Raw genomic sequence first — 22,870 nt, forward strand, 5'->3', positions numbered from 1 at the left:
TCCAATTTGATCTTTCACACAAAAAAAAAGAAGTGTTTTTTAAGATATGTGTCACTGACCAGGTTATTAAGCAAAATATTGGCATATAAAATCAGGTTGGAAGTTTGAAATCCAACTGAGTCATTAAAAAAGAAATACAACCTGTACAGTACCACCTTGTACCAAATCATTGTGTACTTTTCCTAATAAAAAAATTGGTGTTTTTTACCCTGTTTTATTTCAAAAAAGTTGTGCAAGAAAACAGGTCTGAAGTTGGAGATCGACCTAGTCATTCAAAAGAATTACAAGTTTTTAAGATTAGTTTGGAACTCCATGTTTCGACCCGGTTTTTTTCACAAAAGTTTCGGGGTCGGTTCTTGGAGTTCTGACCTAAAAACCAGGGGAAAAAAGAAAATTACTGGTGACCTTTATTTTGTTAATAAGTTGAGCCAATTATGCTTTATTTTGTTAATAAGTAGAGCCAATTAGGTTTAAATATCACAATTAAGATACTTGGTTAGTTGAATGACAGTTGCAGGGTACGTAAAGATGCAATTGCAAGAATTCCATGAATTCGTTTATATTTCAATTTCGCTATGATGTTTGTAGAGCATGGTTTAGCAGACCAGCTTTCTAACGGGTCTGCCTGCCTGCCTGCCTGCCTGCCTGTTCAATTAAAACTCAGCCCAGTTATTCTGACTTGGCCCTTGCGAGCAAACTACATGGGTAAATTTGGGGTAATTAAAAATTAAAAATTAAAAATTAAAAATAAAAAATTGAAAGTCAAAAAATAAAAAATAAAAAATAAAAAATAAAAATTAAAAATTAAAAATATAAAACTTTGTGTTATTTTACAAAGGAAAAAGTTTATATAGAGCTGAGGCTCTAAACAATCAAATTAGAGCCCACATAAAAAATTTCACTAGAAGAAATTGTTTTGATGCCTATATATCATCAAATTGATCATCTTCACATCAAGATGTATGGACAGGAGAAAAAAAAAATTGATTTCAAGTTTTGAAAATAGTGCATATTGTGATGCATATTTGGACCATCAATTTTTTCAAATTTTCTAGTTTTCATAGAATCTACAGTATTTTTAAAGTTTATAATTTTGTAATTAAAGATGAAAAAATATTTAAGGCTATCACAAAGATTTCCAACATTAAAACCATATTTCTAGACACTATTTCAAGGTAGGCCCTAATTTGATTGTTTAGAGCCTCGGCTCTATACAAACTGCACCGTTTTATTAAATCAATGTATAAATATTTTGATATGTAATTTGGATAATTTTTTATTATAATTTGTGATTTTTTCTTATCATATGCCCTATTTTTATATTTTTCTCTTTTAAAATCTTTCTAAAATGTTTGCAGCCAATTTTTTCTAAGTCCATGCTTTATAGTTATTTTATTTTTTAGGATGTTTTTATTTCATCTTAGTTTCACTATTTTTATTTTTATTTTAAGAATTTTTTATTTTTAATTTTATTTTTTATTTTTAAGGTGTTTTTTTTGCCATATACACAAACTCAGGCATGTCCACTTGGACGCACCTGAGTTACTCGGCTCAGGCAGGACCCGAATCCGGAGCCCATGCTAAGAGTTCCTCAACATCGATTTTGAGATTTGTAGGGCCAGGTTAGAGCAGTATGCTAAATCAATATCTTCCAAATTATTTTAATTTGTAAAGAGAGAATGGTGTTCATTAGATGACATGATTTAAGTCAAATATATGACATCAAATAAACAAAGAATGGGGAATCTGTCCACAAAAGTTGAAGGAAGTAGTGCACATGACTCCAAGATAAAGGGCATTGTCTATTGGTGAAATCCCATTACTCAAAAGTCTATATACTTTTCCTTTTTCTTCAGTGACAGCTGATGAGGTGGGTTCATCTTTTTAAGAGATGCATTACCATTACTTCTCTCTCTTCCCCATTATCTCTCTCTCTCTTTCTCTCTCTAAAAAAGATGTCTCTCTCTCTCTCTCCTTTTGTTGGTGATGGGCTCCCACTTCTACTCTTTAATCCTCTTTCATTGTCACCATCCTCATGAGTCATGACCACTGTTCATCTTGTGTCATTGGTTTCTTTATACTTTTCCCAAACCATCCATTCATAACCACAAGAAGAAGACCAAACATTGATACTGGGTTGGGTGGTCCCCTTTAGCTCTCCAAAATAAACAATCTTATCTTATATAATACATCAAGTGGTATTATCTTTTTTAATTAATAAAATAATATTTTTAAATGAGTAAGATAGTATATCAATTAGTATTGGGTGCGGTTTGTATGAGGTTGCAATCTTAAAAAATCTAATTAAGGCACACCTCCAAATTTTATCATAATATGTAATTTTGGTGGAAAAAATTCTTAGGATTATTTGAAAATCTATTTTCATCTCTAATTATAAAATTTTAAACTTCAAAAATACTAAAATCAAGTAGATCTCTAAACATATGAAAATCTTGAAATGGATGGTCTTGATAATGTGTTACAAGATGCACTATTTATGACACTCAAAATCTTTTTTTGTTTTGTTTTTCATATTCATACATCTCGCTATCGAGATGATATATTAGAAGGTTTTTCAACATTAAAACAACATTTTAAACACCAAAAATGTTACGTCAAGTATATCTATAAACATATAAAAATTTAGAAAATAGACGGTCTAAATAACGTGTTACAAGATGCACTATTTCTGATATTCAAAATCTTCTTTTTTTTCATATTCATATATCTCGATGTCGAGATGATCAATTAGATGTGTTTTTCAATATTAAAACAACTTTTTTCAATGGATTTTTTGAGGTACATCTTTACTTCTGCATTTTAAAATTGCAACCTTATATAAATTTTTTCCATTTATCCATTAGTATTTGTCTTTGTTATCAATAAAATGGTATTTTAGGCGAACGCTCTCACGATGTAATCACTGTATCAAATATTTATCTAGTTTTTGTTGTATCAAATATCAACCAACAACCAAAAGGAGTTAGTGTTAGGTGTAACTATTTAGGTTGGCACTATTTTCAATCACCTCATTAGGCCATCTTTAATTAAAATCTCATTGATGACAATATTACGTATTAACCACCACAACAACAACATTAACAACAAGAACAACACCAGTTAGCACTACTATTAATATTAAGAGTAGCCATGATGATAGTATGGGTGGTTTGCCCACCAAAAACTGATTGCCAGATTCTTTGCACACCCTTGGATCAATGATTCATTCTTTCCAAAGTAGAAATTTCAAAACTTATTTTGCTTCTCATTTGCCACTAATGGGCATGCTAATGGCTTATTTAAATGTACTTGTTATCACTAATAATTCATTGTTAAAATTTATATTCATAATGAATTATATGTTGTTTGTTTGTAGCCCTCATAAAATTATCGACCTTATAAGAATTTTTACATATAAATATATCTTTTTGAAATGTAGTTTTCACTTTATTCAAAGTAATTTTCTGAAGGCACATGGTTTTAGCCTGAAATAACTAAAAATAGTTCAAAATACCTGAATTCTAATTAATTAATCAATATTAATGCAAATAGCTAAAAAAATACTATACATTATTCCACTCAATGATAAGATTAACCATCACCCAAACACAGCCATTCAGATATATATTAGGAGCCATTGGGGTAAGGGTAAATGTTATTTTGCCTCTTTTGATGAGATGAACAAACTGTTTGGCAAGCAGCTCATGGAAGGGGGGAGAAGGTTTTGATATTCTTTAGTTTCAATGTGTATTTATGAGAACATTGGTCAAGGTCATTCATGATTTTTATCATATCTAAGAAAGCTATTTTTTATGATGGAAATAAAAGAAAAGATAACAATAGGCAACAATTTTTTAAGAAGCAATATGTGAGCCCTTTTTTTTGGATTGTATATTGTAATATTATCTATCTTAAGATCACAATCACTACTCTTAGTGGACATATGTGGATTTGGGAAGTTGAGTGTGTGTCATTTCTCCATTAAAAGTCTGATAAATTTTTCTCGGACTTTAAACCGATCAATGACTTGCTATCTGCCACTCCGCAGTAGACGAACTAAAAGTGATCGTGATCTTTTTGTACCAAAATTTGAAAGTTTAATTATATACTTTCTTTTAAAGCAATATTTTCAAAAATTCCACTAGAGTCTATAGGAAAGTTATACCGCAATGATGCATGCATACCACAAGCATCCAATTATCATTATTTGTGATGGACGGTGGAGATTGACCATAATGTGTGAATGCCTATCATTGGGATTGTTCATCGTGGGAGCATAGGGCGGATAACCCAGAGAGTACTGTACATCACATACGGGTTGTGTATGGTATACTTTTCCATAACTATGCATTAGGGTAGATATCAGCAATGGATGGTATAGATAAAACGAACTATTGTTGATGGTTAATATTCATTGTATGTAGTTTATGCCTAAGGATTACATAATCCTTGGGAGCAGGTACTCCCTCTTGTAAAATCCTGAGTATTTTATGGATTTACACTCTTGGATGAAATCTTAGTTAGGAGTAATTTCAATATCCAAAATTTTGGAGATGTAACCTTTTCGTTAAAGATATGAACTTCAAAAAAAATAAAAATAAAAATAAAAAAGAGAGAAAATAAAATTGAGAAATTGTCACAAATATACCTTAATTTTTGTTTATTTAGAAAAAAAACTTTAACTTTTATAAACCTTACCGTGAAGTCAATTACGGTACTTGAATTACCGTAAAAACTAATCCATATTATATGACATTTTAAGTACAGCAAAAACTAACCTATGTTATATGGGATTTTAAATACCGCAAAAACTAACCCTTTTTTTCTATTCATATTTATCTCTTTGATCTCTCTAATTTTTTTTTATGTTTATCTCTATTTTATCTCTCCAATTTTTTTTAATATTTATCTTTTCTTTCTCTCACTAACTCTTTTTTTCTTTCTACTTAATCGTAGGGGATGGGGTTGAAGGGAGTTTTTATAGGGGATGGTAAGGAGGATAGGGTTCAAAGGAGTTTTTATAAGGGATGGCAAGAGAGATGGGGTTGAAGGGAGTTTTTATAGGGGATGGCAAGATATGCACAGGTTGTTATACAAATCTCTTTAGAGAGGGAAAGATAGTTAGAAAGAGATAAAAAAGAATCAGACAAAAAAAGAAGAGATAAATATTAAAAAGAATTAGAGAGAAAAAAATAGATAAATATTAAAAAGAATTAGAGAGAGAAAGAATCGATAAATATAAAAAGAATCGATAAATATAAAAAGAATTAAAAAGATGAAAGAGATAAATATAAACATGATGAAAAAGATAAATATAAATAGTAGAAAAGAGTAAACGGTTACATGAGTTAGTTTTTACCGTACTTAAAATGCAGCAAAATATGGGTTAGTTTTTACAGTACTTAAAAGTCCCTTAATTGTGCTTCACCGTAACACGACTAATGTGAAAAAAATGCCAAAATTAACGAAAAAAGGTATGGGTGAAGTTCATGAAAGTTAAAGATTTTTTTTTTCTAAATAAACAAAAATCAAGTTATATTTATGATAATTTCCCAAAAAAAATTTCATATGCTTTATATAGTTCTAAATAATGTTGTAAGATTGGAAAAAGATCATCTAATTTTTGGACGATCAGATCCAAGTATTTTGGAAGTCAAAATCTAATTTTATTTTATTTTTAAATACTCTTCTAGCTCTAAAAATCCTCCTTAGCATGCATGTTGCTCAAGGTAGCATATGTGCAGTGTACTCCCGTAAGAGTACGTTATATGCACTTGGTTTATTTCCCTTACAGGGGTATCATTATGGGGCACCATATTATCATAAATAAAAAGGAGATATGTATGGGTACGGTTTGCAACCTTAAACAATTATAGTTAGGCACATCTCCAAAATTTGTCATATGATGTATAAATTTTTTTAGGATGGTAGGAGAATCTACTTTTATTTCTAATTATAAATAAAGTCCAGAAATGATTCAAATCAAGTCGATCTATAAACATATAAAAATCTAAAACATAGATGGTCTAGATAGCGTATTGCAATGTGATCAATTAAATGGTTTTTCAACATCAAATAGCTTTTTTTAAGTTTTTTTTAGATGCACCTTAATTCTGCCTTTTAAAGTCTTATATAAACTTTTCCCTCACCCATATTTATGTAATTTATTCTTTTTGGGTGGTTGAGCTGGGAATCAACATTATATCTCTTGAGCTTATATTATTCTTAAACCATAAATATAAAAGGTGAGGACCAATGAATAAAAATAAAAAAAATTGTTTCATGCGGGACCGCAGTTCTACATATGTGTGTAAAGCATCTATCTTAAAGAAAGATGCAACGTGTTTCATCCAAAAATAATAAAAATTAACGGTCCAAATGTTTTATTATTAGAATTATTATTTGTAATTGTTAAATTTATTTATTTATTCATATTTATGATTTTCATTTTAGAGATTACATGCCTTTAAAAATTACGTCTTAAAATCTATTTCAAAAATAGATTTATTAATAAGCCCGCATTTCTACAAAGCGTCGGGTCCTAAATATAATAATGGTAAACAAGTTCATGTTTATGTAAGCAATAGGCTCTCTCCTATTTTAAGCTGTTGAGGGCAACGCCCTCGACATTGGAAACTCCCACACCTTACCTCGTGGATTTCTCCAAGTCTCAGAATTTTAGATGTATATTGTACGATCCACTCCACCTTCCTCTCTCTCTCTCTCTCCATCTCATTTTATTTTTTTACATAATAAGTTCTCTCTCTCTCTCTCTCTCAAGGGCCGGGTCAGAGTAACCAGCCGATTCATCGGGTTAATTGGGCACGTCCTAGGCTGTTGAAAAAATGTTAAAAAATAAAAAATACAAAATAAAATCTAAAAAATTATAAAAAATATATTTAAAGCATAATTAACTAAAGCACATTCAAATAAAATTTAAAAATAGTGAGAATGGACTTTAAAAAAACGATTTGTACCCAAAGATATTTTCAATTTTTTTTTTTAAAAGATAGAAAAATATAAAAATAAATATTCATGGCCAAAACAATTTCCAATATGGGCTAATATGATAAAAAAAAGTTAAAACAACGTTACAAACAAATTCTTTATTTTTTTAGAATATATATATATATATATATAGTAATGATCCTATGAGACCCTCCTCCCATACCCATGTATGTAGGACTCTAAATGATTAAATTTGGCACGGATCTGTAGAAATTTATCACATAGTTGTGGGATTTAACTTTTCTAAAGATATGTATCAAATTTAATGATGATCATTTGGTGTCCTACACATATGGGTGTGGGCAAGATCATTTTTCATATATATATATATATATATAATTGTTTTTATTTAAATGATAAAGATAAGACAAAAATTAATTTTTTAAAAATATAATCTATAAAATTAGTAAATTCACTATTCACAACCCTCTTTATTTTTAATCTTTATAATTTAAAAGGTTGTGAAGTTTAGATTATCTATATATATAATTATTTAAAAAAAACTCAATTGAACTACCAAAACGAGCTAAACTTTGCCCAATTATGGTTTGACGGGTTGATTTTGGGTTGAACCGGCGAAGTTTGCAAACAACGGTGAGATCCACTCAACCTCTCTGTCTCTCACACCCTTTCTCATTCCTAAATTGTTAATGATTCTTTACTCCATATATTGCATGGGTATGCTGCTTTCTTTTTGGGGTAAATAATACTTGGATAATGCTAACATCTATTATTATTTACACTTCCGAGGCGTACTACCTGCTCGTTGACCAAAACGATTTCCCCACATATCCAAAACATCCATCAAACCAATCTTCACTCAAGAATATCTCAGGTCCGTTTCTTTAATACTTACCTTTTTACATAGTTTTAAGAGCACTTATACGAGGCTCCCTCGGGAGCATACTATAATTTACTCCCTTCGGTAAAATACTAACTTTGGGAGATTTATTTTTTATTTATATAATATAAAAAAATAAATAAATTTTAAAAATTAGATATAATAATTTTAATAAGAAAGTAAATAACTTTTATTGTTTTTTTGATGGAACACGTACTTAACATCCATGATCTTTATACTTTTTAGACCGCACGTGTAGACCGCGCACGAGTCAATTTTCGTTGCAAAAATGAGCGAACCGTGTTTTTATTGTCACGCAAAAGCATCGTGTGACGTGGTCCAGAAAGAGGCATCCCATGTGCCAACATCCCACGAAACCATGCTTTACAACACTCCAAACTCCAAAAGTGGCAGCAGACCTACTCATTCCGTACCCCTCTCTCTCTCTCTCTCTCTCTATCCCACTAAATGTTTGACTCTCTTTCTCTCTCTAAAATGTTTGACGCACCCTAAGGCAGGGGCACCCAAAAAGGGTTTTTCCTTTTGATGAAATAAGAGAAAGATAGGAATGGCAAAAGAAGCTCTTCGCATTTAGACACTATAAATGCAAAAAAGAGTGTGTGTGTCTTCAATTTTAGGAAATAACCTCTTGACATTCATCAAACATTTGTAAAATTTCCATGAATTTAAAAAACAGCGGTAACATGAGTGGATAGGGCATCGAATCAGTTGGATAATTTGTTCGATTAAAGTTGGCTCGTTCATGTTGGTGGAACTTGATGGTCACCCTTTTAAAAGAATAAGATTATTATTAGCTTGAAATATAAGATATATTCCAAATATACTCAACTTTGTTTGATTGATTCAATCAGTTAAGACGAGTGAATCTAACATGATAAAACTGATCATTTTGGTTTTGCTTAGTTTTGAAAGCTAAAAACGGAGAATATAATTGGATCAAAAGAATATGGTTGGAGTAGTGAGAAAAGATACGTGGACTTACAACTTTATTAAGGGTATAGTCTTTGATAGGGTAGAATGATAGACGATGATTTGAAAACCAACTCCAAATAATTGAAAAAAAGCTTTGATGATGGTGATGCTTAGCAAACCCAAATTTTGTTCTAGAACAAATTGGTTGGGACACTCGTCGACGGTCAAACAAGCTAGATTGACTACTTTTGATAATATGAGCAATTCTTTTACGAATAAATAAACGTAGAGAGAGAGTTCTTCTCGTGAATGAGCAAGAGATGGACATGTCGAAGACTATTCTAAAATAATGAGAGATGGTATGGTTTTCAACTATAAAAAGAAAATGATATTTTTGGAAAAATTTGGGTGAAAAAAAGGCAACATTAAATGAATTTCTTTTATGTTTTTTGGCATGCAAGACTGCTTTCTCGATAAGATATTTTCCCATCTTCAATACTGTAAATGAATTGTATAAAAAGGGTCATTCGTCTTTGGGATACATGAAAACATAATGTCTCTTGTTGGCTTTCTTTTAGATTTGATGCACCCGAACCAAATGATGGATGTAGAGCACCAGAGTATTGTATTCTTACAAAAAAAAAGTGAAAAAAACGATTAGAGAGAGTGCGAGAGAAATGAGTGCCAAGGTTATGTTGAAAATAACATACACATAATAGGAAAAATAATGACCCATTATATGGAATTACCTGTTGTTGTGAATTAACTATTCAAGTGAAGAGTTTCATATTGTTACCGCTTTTAGTGTTTACGGCAGCTGTGAACAATTTCACGTGTTAAATGTCTCACACACACAACGCTCACTCCTCTTTGGTTCACATGTGCGAGAGCACAGGTCATGACCTTTTCATGTGCTTTCAACATGCACCATTATTCTCTTTTTTTACTTTAAAAACAAAATGTACGAAAATGCCTATATTTAAATATCATTTAATCTACATTCCTTTCTGTAAGGCTGCAAGGCAGGGTTAAAACCCATTCATTTCTCTCTCAACATAATTTAAAATGTAGAAAAATCACATAAAATATTATGGTATTTTGAAATACAGTAAGGTATTTTTCAAAATAAAAAATACCGGCCGACTTAATTTTCAAATATTTTTAAAAAGAGAGAGATAATAAAGTATTATCAAAATCTGAAGACACAATCGGGCATCCGAGGACGTGCCGAACATACTCAAAAAAGGAGGCCCACGTGACGCCAACGGACTTAGCCTTCCCACCCTTTCCCCAAGATAAGTCTACACAATAATAATTAAGTAAATTAATTTTTCATTGGAAAAGAGCCCTTATTTTATCGAATAAATTTCGAGATAGGATTTAATAAGACAATAATTCATATTGAGCAAAATGTAAAATCGAAGAGAAACGTCAAAAATCCATTACAAAATGTTTTTTAAAGTTGAAAAACTGATCATCTCCATATGTATAAATATATATAAAAATAAATAAAAAAAAGAAGAAGAAGATTTTGAGTATCAGAACGAATGCATCTAACAACATATTATTAAGACCATATATTTTCAAAATTTTCATAATTTTATGGATCTACTTGATTTTAACTATTTTTAGAGTTTAAAATTTTATAGTTAGATATAAAAATAATTTTTTAGATAATCTTAATAATTTTTTATACCAAAATAAAATTTGAAAGTGCCCCTTAATTGGATTGTCACCCCCGTAATAAAAAATAATAATAATAACATATTCGTGGAATCTCAACCTATATTTTACATGTCATAATAAATAAAAAACAACTGATAATATATGTCAAGACATGTTGTTAGGTCCCTATTCTCGAATCCCATAACCTTCTCTCTCTCTCTCTCCATCCCACAAGTGTCTCTTTCTCTCTCATACTCCAAAACGGATTTCTCTCTCTCTCTCTAATCAATCTGTGATGAGCCTATAATCTCGAATCCAGCAAAGATACGCCCCTCTCTCTCTCTCTCCACGTGCGAGGCCATAAATTTAGCAAGCAAGAAGAAAGGCGGAACCGGCGAACTCTCCCACATTCTCTCTCTCTCTCTCTCTCTCTCTCTCTCTCCACTTGTTAATGGTCGACCATCTCGTCACGTAGAGAGAGATTCATTTGAACCACTTACTCTCTCTCTCTCTCTCCTCTGAAAGGAGCAGAAGAAAAGAAGGGGGAGGAGAGAGAAGCAAATGTCAGCTTTGTGAAGGGGCAGGACCTTGTTTTTTGGGGTTAGAGTTGGAGTTAGCGGTTTCTTTCATGTAATTGAGGGGGCTGTTTGATAAATTAGGGTTTTCTTTGATGTGGTTTTGGCCATGGGTGAACATGGCGGATCCTTCGTAGCAGTGAGAAGGATTTCTCAGGGGCTTGAACGCAGCAGTGCGTGCCACACTAGCTCAGGTTCCAATCTCTCTCTCCCCCTATTTTTGAAAATTTATCTTCCCTCTCGTCTTTTTTTTTTTGTTTTATTGTTTTTGTTTTTGTTTTTGTTTTTGTTTTTGTTTTTTGTTTTTTGTTTTTGTTTTTTGTTTTATTTTATTATTATTATTATTATTATTATTATTATTATTTTGTGGTTTAGGTTTTGAGTGTTCTTTTCATTTCTCTTTCTTATAATTACAGGGTTTTTTTTTTTTTTGAAGTTGCTTTTTGCTTCTATTTCTAGTAATTTCAGTTACGTAAATCTTGATTTTCAATTGGCCATTTTTGTAGCTCTGGTTTCTTTTGGCTGAGTCTTGATCCAATGTCTACCACTATGTTTTATTGATTTTTATGCTGATTCGCCTGTTATTTTGGTTTTATAGGATTTTATTTTTTCCCATAAATTTGATTATCATTTTTGTTTAGCTGGTATTGAAAATGATGGTTTGCTTGTTATTTTAAGCCCTTTAGTAATATAAATATTTCTCAGAATTCTAAGACGCGCTTTGGTTGTAGGTGGGTTATTGTATAGGGCTATTGTATATGTTGTTTTGTTTTCATTTAATTTTTTGAAATAAATTAAGTCAGTTGTTTGCCTTTTTTTTTTTTATTTGCTTACTCTTCTTTTTTTTTAACATAAATTTCTTATTCGCTGGGTGGGTAAGACCTCAACGAATGCGTTAATGTGTCCAAAAGAGTAGTGTAAGTAGTTGCACCAAAATCTACCCTGTATTCAAAAACCCAAATTAATCTAAAGAGAAGCTCAATGCAATAATAATAATAATAATAATAGCAACAACAACAATAACACTAATACTAATAATAACAATTATAATTGTAATTCAATGTTATTGTTGTTGTTTCTAGAGAAGGTTCGTATCTGTATAATGTGTGTAAATGGCAGGCGAACATGTGGATGAAACTGCAATCGGCTTGTTCTGCTGCTGCATCTTGCTTGTGATCTTTTTCTGTTATGCAGCAGCCTAGTTTTAATATATTTTTTTATTGCCATACATAAATCAAAGGCCAGGAAAACTAATTAAAGAGATTATTTTGACCAGGGACCTATTGTGCTCTTTAGTAGGGAAGAGACATTGTTGAAATTCCTTTTTTTTTTCTGATTATCTCTGAAACCATCATCATCATTAGAGACTTTGCCCAACTATTTGGGGTCGGCTACACGAATCCTAGTCCCATTCTGCTCTATCAATGGCCATACCGTCAGCCATAAGTCATTCCTTTTAACTTGATTCTTGTGATATGCATTTTGTTTGTGAAGATCTTTGTGTACAAGTGTTCCGTTTAAGTTAGGAGAATAACTGAAAACGGTGTTAGATTTGAAATAAAAGATGCGATGCAATCTTACCGATTAGAAGTCATGGTTGAAAAAAGTTATTCTGTACTATTTGGTTTATCTGTGGAAAGGTGCTGGAACATTGTTAACAAACAACTAAAAATAATAGTATTTTGAGGGAGGATCCTTTTGTTGAAAGTTGAAAGAAGATTTGTTTACTCCAGGTAATCTGTGGTGAAGTTCATAAACTGTTATTATTTTTATTTTTTGGGGGAAAATGTAAGTTCATAAGCTGATTTTGGTTACTTCTGATTAGTACCTCTAAGGAACTAGGACAATATGGAGATGTCATCGACAATGTTGCCACGTGCCCTTAATATTTTTAAACTCTGATGTGTTTTGATCAAAGCAACTTTCTACTGCTGCTCTACAAGGGTTCAGATTAATGCCTTGCTGAACATGGCATTAAATTCAGTAAAATATAACATGGGACCACTATATATTTGTAGAGAGCAAGAATCTCTTATAACTTTCTTGGACAGATGCAGTAGCGCGAGTAATGTGATGGTTCTTTTGTGTCATTTTTGTGCATCATGCACACTTCTCTATTTGCATATTCTTTTTATTATAGAGTAGAATTTGAGTTCTTTTCCTCACACATTTCTTGTTTCATTGTTTTTTCAAGGATTGTAATTTTCCCTTGTGTGTGTTCGCACGTAGTATGTCACGTAGGTTGTCTTTTAGAGTATCTTTTCTAAAATTCATATTTCAATAGCTTTCCATTCTGTATTGCTACAGCTGAGGTTGTGGCAGGATCTGCAGCATGGATTGGAAGAGGCCTCTCATGTGTTTGTGCCCAAAGGCAAGAAAGTGATGAACGCGGTTCTTTTGAGTTAACTCCTTTACAGGTATTCTTTTGATTGAGTTAAAATTTATTCCCTTTCTTCTAGTTTTATGGGTGTTATTTTGATATGTTTTAAGGAAATCTTAGCAAAAGGAATTACCATTTTTAAGTTGTTTTTGCTGTAATGCTTGGTAGCCTTGTATTTGTTTGCTCCTCAATGTCGGATTTGATCTACCCTTTGTCCTTGAGGGAAAATGGAGGCTAAATGGAATGTTCATGTATGAATTATTCACTTTAATTGGAATGAAATGCTGTAAGGCTTTCATGAACTTGCCCGCTAATATTCACCAAAAAACCACGTAACAAATACCTTGATGCAAATTATTTGCTTCGCATTGATAAATCATACTGATATCCATCCCTAGATTGGCACAACTTTTGAATATACAAATTCTCTTTAACACCTACACTCAGAGAGACAGGTTAATAAACGATTGCTGTAACTAACCTGGAGTCCTAACCTCTAAGAAAAGCAGATATGATACTGATGTAAGACACTTGAATATAAAAAGTTATTTGAATCATTACAGGATTTGGATGTGATATATGTAGAAGTAGTGTTATTACAAGGAGGTTGACCATGGGTCATGGGTATACACCTTTGTAAGGTGTTAGTACATGTATCCGCACATTTTGATTGCAAGTAGCAAACATGGCATTATATCTGATTTCTTGCATGGATTTGAATGTCATAAGTTGATTAAGGTCATTGAAAATCAATAGTTCCTGAAGAAGTATGTGCAATGCTGTCTTTAGTGTAAGTTCGAACTGTTTTAACTCTCAAAATGAGAAAAACGTACAAGGAACTATTTAGTTGTCTTTTGTTGGAGGCCTGCTTCGTATATATTTTTAGTAAAAGGAAGTTCTGTGAGGGTTGTGGGTGCATTGTAATCCATCTGAATAGGTATATTTTCTCGTAATCCCTCTTGACCATTTACCAGTGGGACACCAATGCAAATTGTATCAAGGAGAATACCTAACTCAACAATCACTGTCACAAATTTGTCTCGGGACGATTTATGTTGACCCCTAGAGAAGATTCCATAGCTATTCATCCTGGAAAATCCACTGAATAATGCATTGTTGGATGTGGAGATGAGACATTGTGCACTATGGTAAATTCTACAGGGACAATAGCTACAATGTCCTTGACCTAGAGATAACTGTAGAACAAGCTATAACTAGGTCTTCATGAATGTCTTTGCTTTGTTTTTTGTCATTGTACCTTTGGAGATATTACTAATTTATCTCTGCAATTGCATTAGTTTCCTGTTATCTTTTTGATATATTACTTCTAGCAGAGGTTGTTTTGCACTTGAAAATATATATAGTGACTTTTATACCTCTCACTACTTCTAACATGACTTTTCATTTACTGACGTTGGTTCAGGAGGAATGCTTGCAAAGGCTGCAATCCCGGATTGAAGTTACCTATGACAGTTCGAGACCTGAGCATCAGGTGCTGTATATGATGCATCCTTACCATGTCAAAAGTATAATGCTTTACGAGATATCCTCATAAAGTAATGAATCTTTATGCTCACCCATTAGAGATATGTTGCAGTTTCAAGTATTTGCATTTAAGAAAATCTGCAATTAAATTTATTATCCTTGCATCTTGATTGCTTTATTTTCCCTGATACGTATGTCCCTATGAACTTCGAACTTTCTATCAGAGGATTCTACTACTGAAATATATTGTTTCATATTTCGACTTATGAAAGTTAAAATTAGATGCATTGAGTGAGAACATCTAGCTGTATTACCCTGATATCTACCAGAAATAAATATAATGGTACAACATATTAAGAGGAATTTTTTTCTTTGGGAAACTTTCTGTGGCCCCAACAACATATAAGTTATATGTGACCCCACTACTTAGCCGTTCCATCTGAAATCATTATGATTGTTCATACCAAAATGTCATGCCAAATACTGTTTTATTTTTCATTTTTTTTCTACAAAACCTTTTTGGATGAAATTTTGGGCGTCCCATCATAAAATTAGGTCGAACCTAGAACAAAAATAAAAATATTTTGCCTTTAAAATAAATTACCAAACTGCCCCTGCAATTTTCAGGGGTATTCTGGTAATTTTTATCACCCGAAATACATATATATATATATATATATATATATATTATAAATCCTGTGTGCCGCCCTTGTCTGCATGCCTCAAATTTGATTTAAAATGATTTATAGATTAAAAATTAAAAATAAAAAAATCAAGATCTAATGGTTAAGAGCTAGCTTGTGACATTGTGACTCAAGCCATCTCAGCCATCTACTCAGATCTGACGGCTGAGATCAATGGTCACATATACTAAATATGTGGGTGGGTTTCCATAGAAACATTTCCCTTGTTTCTTGGGAGCTCGTCTATGGCCTTCATATGCCATTTTCCAAATCGGAAGTAAGATGATTTCAGCCTAAAATTTTTGTATTGTTATGTGCTTCCAAAACCAGTTTCTGCATGTTGGTCATTAGAAACTTATGGCCATTTGTTTTGGTTTCACTGAGGCTCTTAATGTTCTGAGAAAAATTTATTTTTGGAGAGAGAATGTTGAACTGTTGAATGAGGTTTTTGAAGTTATTTGCAGAACTATATTCTTTTTTCTCCTTTTCTAACCAAAACTTGGTTTACCAGAGAATGTGGTCTTAACACATTAATATTGTGGAGGATTCTTAGAAAAGTATTCTTGTGTTTCTGCTAATTTCTCAATGGGTTTTTAATAGATTTACTACCAGAAATTCAATGCGTATTTAAGCCACAATTACAAGAGGTTAGGGTTTTTAACATTTACAACTCATGTATGGCATGTGATTTTCTTTATTGAATGGTTTATCCACACATTTTCAATGTCTTTTCATATGATTAAAGGAGTTCAATTCATATAAATTTTTGATGTTTTATTATTGTTTATTTTCATCCATGTTTGATTGCAATTTCTGGTTTTTGGGAATAGAAAGAACCTGGTTGTTTGAAGTTTAACCTAAAGCCTAGGATTGGACCCAGGAGGAGGAGGAGCCTGGTGGTTTTCTAGTGTACTGGACAGTTGTAGAAGTATGAACTAAAACAACTGCGAATACAATCGCTGGAAGATGTATTGAGTACTTTCACGTCCCATATTCAAATCCCTCCGGTGACCTATTCAAAGAAAATCATAGAGTACTTTCTGAAGGAATTGCTCACAAGCATTTGTTTTGCTTCTTTAGTTCTTTTCTGTGATTACAGATGCATAAATATTGATGCATAAATATGTAAGTGTCAAAATCAACCATAAAATATTGGATATGGAAGTAAGGTGACAATGTTTATGAGTTAGGTTGTGGGTTTGAATATTTCTCTCGTACAGACCAATTGTACTTCATCCAAAAGAAAAGGAAAGGTTAATCAAAGGCTCTGCTGTTTGTGAACTAGAGACATAATAAATTCCATGGTTCCTCTTAACTCTACTGGTTGGTGGTGTACTACTGCCACAGTTTTACTGCGTGAGTTATCTTTTTTACTAGTTATCTCTTACCACAGGAATTTTATTGTAGGAAGCTCTAAGAGCCCTGTGGAATGCTGCATTTCCTGATGAAGAACTTCGTGGTTTGATATCTGAACAGTGGAAAGAAATGGGATGGCAAGGGAAAGACCCTTCCACAGATTTTAGGTATGTTGCTGTTGCTGTTATTTTATCTTTACCACTTTTTTGCACCTCTCTTCCTTTCTCTTTTATTCTAATGAAACTGTAGTTCTTCTAAATCATATATTTGCTTGGTCTCATTTTATAGGGGAGGTGGCTTCATATCATTGGAGAATTTGTTGTTCTTTGCAAAGACCTTTCCAGTATGTTATGTCCTATTCTAGGCCTTATTTTAATGTTTCGTTGCAATTATATCAAGTGCTTATCTTTATCTTGGTGTGCTTGTTTTTATTATAGATATTATAACTGCATTTTATTGGGCTATATATATATATATATATATAGGCACTTGAGTGGAATGAAACTTGAAAGTAACAATCGTAGTGTTATATGGGATGATTTGAACACCTTGATGTTTTTCTAAGGTGGTCTGACCATTTAATTAATATTACCCTATATATGTATATATAGAATGACTGTAGAGGAGATGAGGATGCTGAGATGGATGAGTGGCAAGATAAGAAGGAATAGAATTCAAAATGAATACATTTGAAAAATTTTGGGTGTGGCACCAATAAGCGATAAGATGAGAGAGATTAGACTAAGGTGGGTTGACCATGTGTGGTGCAGACCCAGTACAACCCCTGTTAGGAGGTGTGAGTTAGTTCAAGTGGAAGGCTCAAAACGGGTAAGGGTTAGGTCCAAAAGGATATGGTTAGAAGTAGTGAAAAAAGATATGGGGACTTATAGCCTTATTAAGGCTATGACTCTTAATAGAGCAGAATGACGGATCATGATTTGTGTAGCCAACTCCAATTAGTTGGGAAAAAGCTTTGACGATGATGATGATATATATATATATATATATATATATATATATATATATATGGGATAATCTAAACTTCACAACCCTGAAAATTACAAAGGTGAAAGATAGAGAGAGTTATGAAGGGTGGATTTATTAATTTTATAGTCCATTTTTTTAAAAAAGTTATTTTTTGTGATATCTTCATCATTAAGGGCAATTTTATAAATATTACTACAAGGCAAGGGTACTTTTGTCATCTCTATAAAAGATAAAGTTGAGATTTTTACTAAAAGACAAGGACACTCTACAAATAAAATTCCAAGACACTAACTTGCAAAATGCCATTGTACTTTTGTAAAAATTTCAAATTTGCCCTTTCTTAATGGTTAAGTTATATATTAAAATAATTTTTTAAACAAAAAGTAATAATCTTTTTGATAAATGCACCTATCACAACCCCTTCTAACTTTAACTTTTGTATTTTTAGGGGTTGTTAACTCTAGACAAACTCTATATATATATATATATATGGAAGATACTACAAAACACCCATAGGCGAAAATGAACAGTGATTTTGTCTACCTTCATCACCGTCCAAAGTTCATTGTACGGTCACGATTGTCCGATAGTGTTTAATTTTTATTTTTTTTTCTACAAATTGGAATGATTTGAAATTTGGAACCTGTGTTCATAAAAAACAGGTAAATTTACAAAAAATTTCAAATAAATATTTTACATGAAAAAAATTGACCAAAATACTGCCGAAATGTTTTGGAGATATTTTGGTCAATATTGTTTTTGCAAATTATTTTTTTTATATTTTTATTAGGTGCGCCTCACTAAGATGTACATATGCTCCAAATTTCAAGTCATTCCGATTTGTAGAAAAAAATGAAAAATGAAATACTACCGGACAATCATGACCGTTCGATGAACTTTGGACGGTGATTAAGATAGGCGAAATCACTATTCATTTTCGCCTACAGACGTTAGGAAGACTTTTCCATATATATATATGTGGGAATGATCTTTTGTCTCCATGTCATTGTAATATAATAAAACCACCATTCTAGAAAATCATGTTTGTGGCATTTGTATGATCCCAAATTTTGCACACACTTTCTCTTCATTCCCAATAATCAATTCCAAAAAATATAAAATGCAATTTGCATCCTAGATAGGGTCAAAATGGGTGCCCTCCAACAATGAATCTCGATCATCCATGTAGTGAATTTCAAGATCTTGGATTTTATGAGTTCAAAATCAATTTTTTCTTTTTTAATATTGTTAATTTAATGATAATAAAGCCATTGAAAAAAATTAGAAGTGAAAAATATCATTCTAGGGCCTAGATCTAACTATCTCACCAAAATGGATGTCCTATATTTCACTAGGGTGTGTTTTCAAATTTTATTTTTTTATGATTTGTGGTTAAAATGAAAAGATATTTAAGGATTGGGGGTCAAACAAATCTTAACATGGTTTTTGAAGATTGTTTCATTATATTATTATAGAACCGTTGCATGAAATCACTCCCCGTATAGATATGCATATGTATGAAAAAAGTTACATAAGCCTATTGGACATTGTAGGAGTTCGCTCACCTCACCCCCCCAAAAAAAAAAAGGTTTTTTTTGTGGATGGTTCTAAAAGAACTAATTGAACAATTAAAGCAATGATTTTGAGCACATCTAATCGTAGATCTAACATGCACCAAAAGAGAGTTGGCAATGCACCATTATTTGCTCTAAACAAAGAACCATTTTTAGGGTTGTTTTTTTCTTCCAATTTTTTTCATGGGGATATGAGCAAGTTTTAAGAGTTTGTGTGTGCAAAATGGACCTAAAATAATACACTTAATACCAAAATTGAGGGATAGGCAAACTTGTACAATGTTAACCTACAGGCTAACATAATATTTTTCTCCGCACACAGATATGACTGCATTTAATGGTCATGTGGTTGCACAAGCTTTATCTTTTTTATGTATGCAAAAATTATCCTGGATAAGTGTACCATTTTTTAGTTGTTTTTTTCTTCTAAATTTTTTCATGGGGATATGAGCTAGGTTTAAGAGCTTGTGTGCAAAAATGGACCTGGAATAATACACTTAATACCAAAATTGAGGGATGGGCAAACTTGTACAATGTTAACCTACAGGCTAACATAATATTGTTCTCCACACACACACACACATATGACTGCATTTAACGATCATGCGATTGCACAAACTTTTATGTTTTTTACGTATGCAAAATTGTACTGGATAAGTGTAAATGTCAAACTTGCTGAGACTGCCATTGACCGTCTGTGGATATCAGCAAGATACTTTAGCTAGTTGCACCAATGTATTCCAAATGCTTCCTTATAACATTAAAAGATACAGACTCCTCAATTTCTTGTTCTCATTTCTACACATCACTCGCTGTGACATAACCTTTCTGCATCTTCCTATTGTTTATGCTACTTGTGTTGGGGCTGACATTCCTCTTCGAATGAACTACAAGCATGCAAAGCATGTACTTTTAATGATCCCAGAGATGCCAAACTCCATATGAATTTTAAACCCAATCATGTTAGCCTTCTTTGTTCATTTTGATTGATTTTAGCAAATGGGAATGGCATCTTGCTTGTAGCCTGGTGTACTTAGTGCACATTAGGGGTCTGTCCCTTTGGTAAGATGTGAAAAGAATGAAAGGAATATGGAATGAAGAAAGAAGGATTTTTTTCTTCCTCCTTTCTGTAGCGATATATCTTTTGGGTTTCCTTTGCTTTTCGTCCAGGCCTTTCATGCTGTCTGATAAGATAATTATGCACTTGCAGAAATCATTCCAAGATCTCCTCCGGAAACAGGACGGGAATCGAGCTATGTGGGAATACCCTTTTGCTGTAGCTGGGGTAAATATAACTTTTATGCTCATTCAGATGCTTGATCTCCAAGCAGGTTTGTAGCGTCCCTTTGCTTACTTTCTTTGCATTATGTGTGTGCAATATTATCATTAAGGTAGTGTTTTTTGTTTTTGATTTCCCTAGTCAAACCACGCACACTGATGGGGGCAACATTTTTGAAGCTCTTGTCTGGTAAGTTTGCTCCACACTCATGCAAACATATGTGGCCATCTGAAATATCTTGAGACTTGACGATACAGTCAGCAACTTGTATTTCCTATATATATAGTCACTTCCATTTTTTGGAATGGAAAAATAACATTCAGAACAGTATCTGTTCTCTTTCTTCTACCAGACATTGTCCAAAGTTGCCAGTGTTTCTTTGAAAATATCCCCCTTTTCTCTATGAAATGGGCCAAAATGAGTTTTTCAGGAACAAAAGAGATAGCACACTTTCCTTTCATTCAACCTGATTAAAGTGCTTCACACCCTTGTGAAATGACCATGTTCCTTATCCTCTGGAAATTAAGAATAATACCTCTGATTTTCTTGTGTGTGCTCATGACAAGGTATGTGATTTATTTATAAATGCTATGAGCTATAACAATTTTTTTTTTTTGAAAGCTGACAATTACCCATCTGATTTTTCTGATTCAATTGAGCATGTAAAACTACTTTACCTTAGATTATATGTATGAATTATGGCTAGCTGTTACTTCCTGAGATTACCTCGCCTATGGTTGGTTGATTGTGAAACAGAAAATGAACATGCTTTCGACCTTCTCTACTGCATCACATTCAAATTGATGGATCAGCAATGGCTCGCCATGCATGCCTCATACATGGACTTCAATGTATGTTTCCTCATGTCTTTAGGCCCCATCTCCTTCTATATGTAGGGATCTGGCTGTGTCGTCATCTTCATCTATTGTTACTATTATTAATTGCTACTACCACTAACAATAACACAGTAATAATGATAATAATAAGTAACGATAAGAATGATAGTAATGATAATAACAACAACAAATTTATCATAATAAGGGTTTCTATGTATATTATGCTAGCATTGGGTTAAGATAGCCTACTTGCAAACCCCCATCTGGGCGATGTCAAGAATGAATGGTTGAGGTGTGTCATAGGAGCAGCAATGGGACTAACAATGATGATGACTTTGGTTTGGTTGAGGTGTATCATAGGAGCAGCAATGGGACTAACAATGATGATGATTTTGGTTTTGATTTTACTTTTCCTGTTTTCTCTAATTACAGTCTGTAATGAAATCCACACGGTTGCAACTGGAAAGAGAGTTAGTTCCTGAAGACATAACCCGATTAGAAGACATGCCCTCATTCAGATTGCTCGCTCGGTAGTGAGGAGGCTACTTGTAGCTATGCACTTATTTTCTTTTCGAGTGTTCTTTTTTGTTTGTCATATCTTTTCCCTTTAATGGGGTGCTTCCGATGTCAATCGATCATCTTTGTGATTTCGGAATTCTCTCATTTGAGATTTATGAAATGTGAGATCAACACCATGCATTACGTCTAACGATCTAATCCATCAATGCTTCTTTCGTAAACACGGGGTTTTGTATGTGGAGGTGCTTTGATCATGGGCAGCTGATCAAAGAAAAAGGTGACTTCCCCTTGCTACGAGCTCATGCTTTGCAAGCTTGGAGGAGTTTCAATGTCACTTTCATTCGGATTTAGATTTTGCCTCCGACAATTAAGAAGCAAGTTGTGCATTTTCTAAAACATGTTAAATTGTACAATTTCCGGTTTCCATAATATTTGGTTTATAAATGCCATGACGAAAGGGGGAGCCCAGTGTGGACGCTCGACCTTGCAACCAAGGGAAAAGCATGGATGGCCACAATTTTAGGTTTTTCCCAGCATTCAAATTATGTGAATTCGTTGAAGGTTTTTGCACCATATCAACACAAAAAAAAAATGCACGAGTATTTGGTCTGTTTAGTTTTTGCATTTTTTTTTATATTGTTTGTGTACCTAATTGAGAGCTATGGATGCCCAAAAGTTCAAATTAATCCTAGTTGTATAAAAATTAAAAGTAAAATATGACGAAGTATCCTAACTTTCCATTTTTGTTC

At 32.6% G+C, this 22,870-nt stretch overlaps 1 protein-coding gene across 5 annotated transcripts; it reads left to right on the top strand.

Annotated features, from left to right (window-relative positions):
• The first annotated feature begins 10,910 nt into the window (after positions 1-10,910).
• Positions 10,911-22,311, top strand: LOC18429226 (uncharacterized). Of its 5 annotated transcripts, none has more exons than XM_088861225.1 (9): positions 10,911-11,216; positions 13,330-13,439; positions 14,826-14,958; positions 16,978-17,093; positions 17,215-17,269; positions 20,698-20,818; positions 20,908-20,955; positions 21,523-21,617; positions 22,035-22,311. In XM_088861225.1, exons 4-9 carry the CDS (start codon positions 17,056-17,058, stop codon positions 22,134-22,136), a joined length of 459 nt encoding a protein of 152 aa, XP_088717351.1. In that variant the 5' UTR covers positions 10,911-11,216; positions 13,330-13,439; positions 14,826-14,958; positions 16,978-17,055; the 3' UTR covers positions 22,137-22,311. The 5 variants fall into 5 exon arrangements, with proteins under 5 accessions (XP_088717351.1, XP_006838580.1, XP_088717352.1 ...); XM_006838517.4 differs by having other exon boundaries at positions 14,826-14,894; XM_088861226.1 differs by having other exon boundaries at positions 13,345-13,439.
• Positions 22,312-22,870: the final 559 nt, after the last annotated feature.

The sequence above is a fragment of the Amborella trichopoda genome, chromosome 3 (genome assembly GCF_054954075.1).
Source record: "Amborella trichopoda isolate Santa Cruz 75 chromosome 3, AtrichopodaSantaCruz75HAP2 v2.0, whole genome shotgun sequence".
NCBI classification, from domain to species: domain Eukaryota; kingdom Viridiplantae; phylum Streptophyta; class Magnoliopsida; order Amborellales; family Amborellaceae; genus Amborella; species Amborella trichopoda.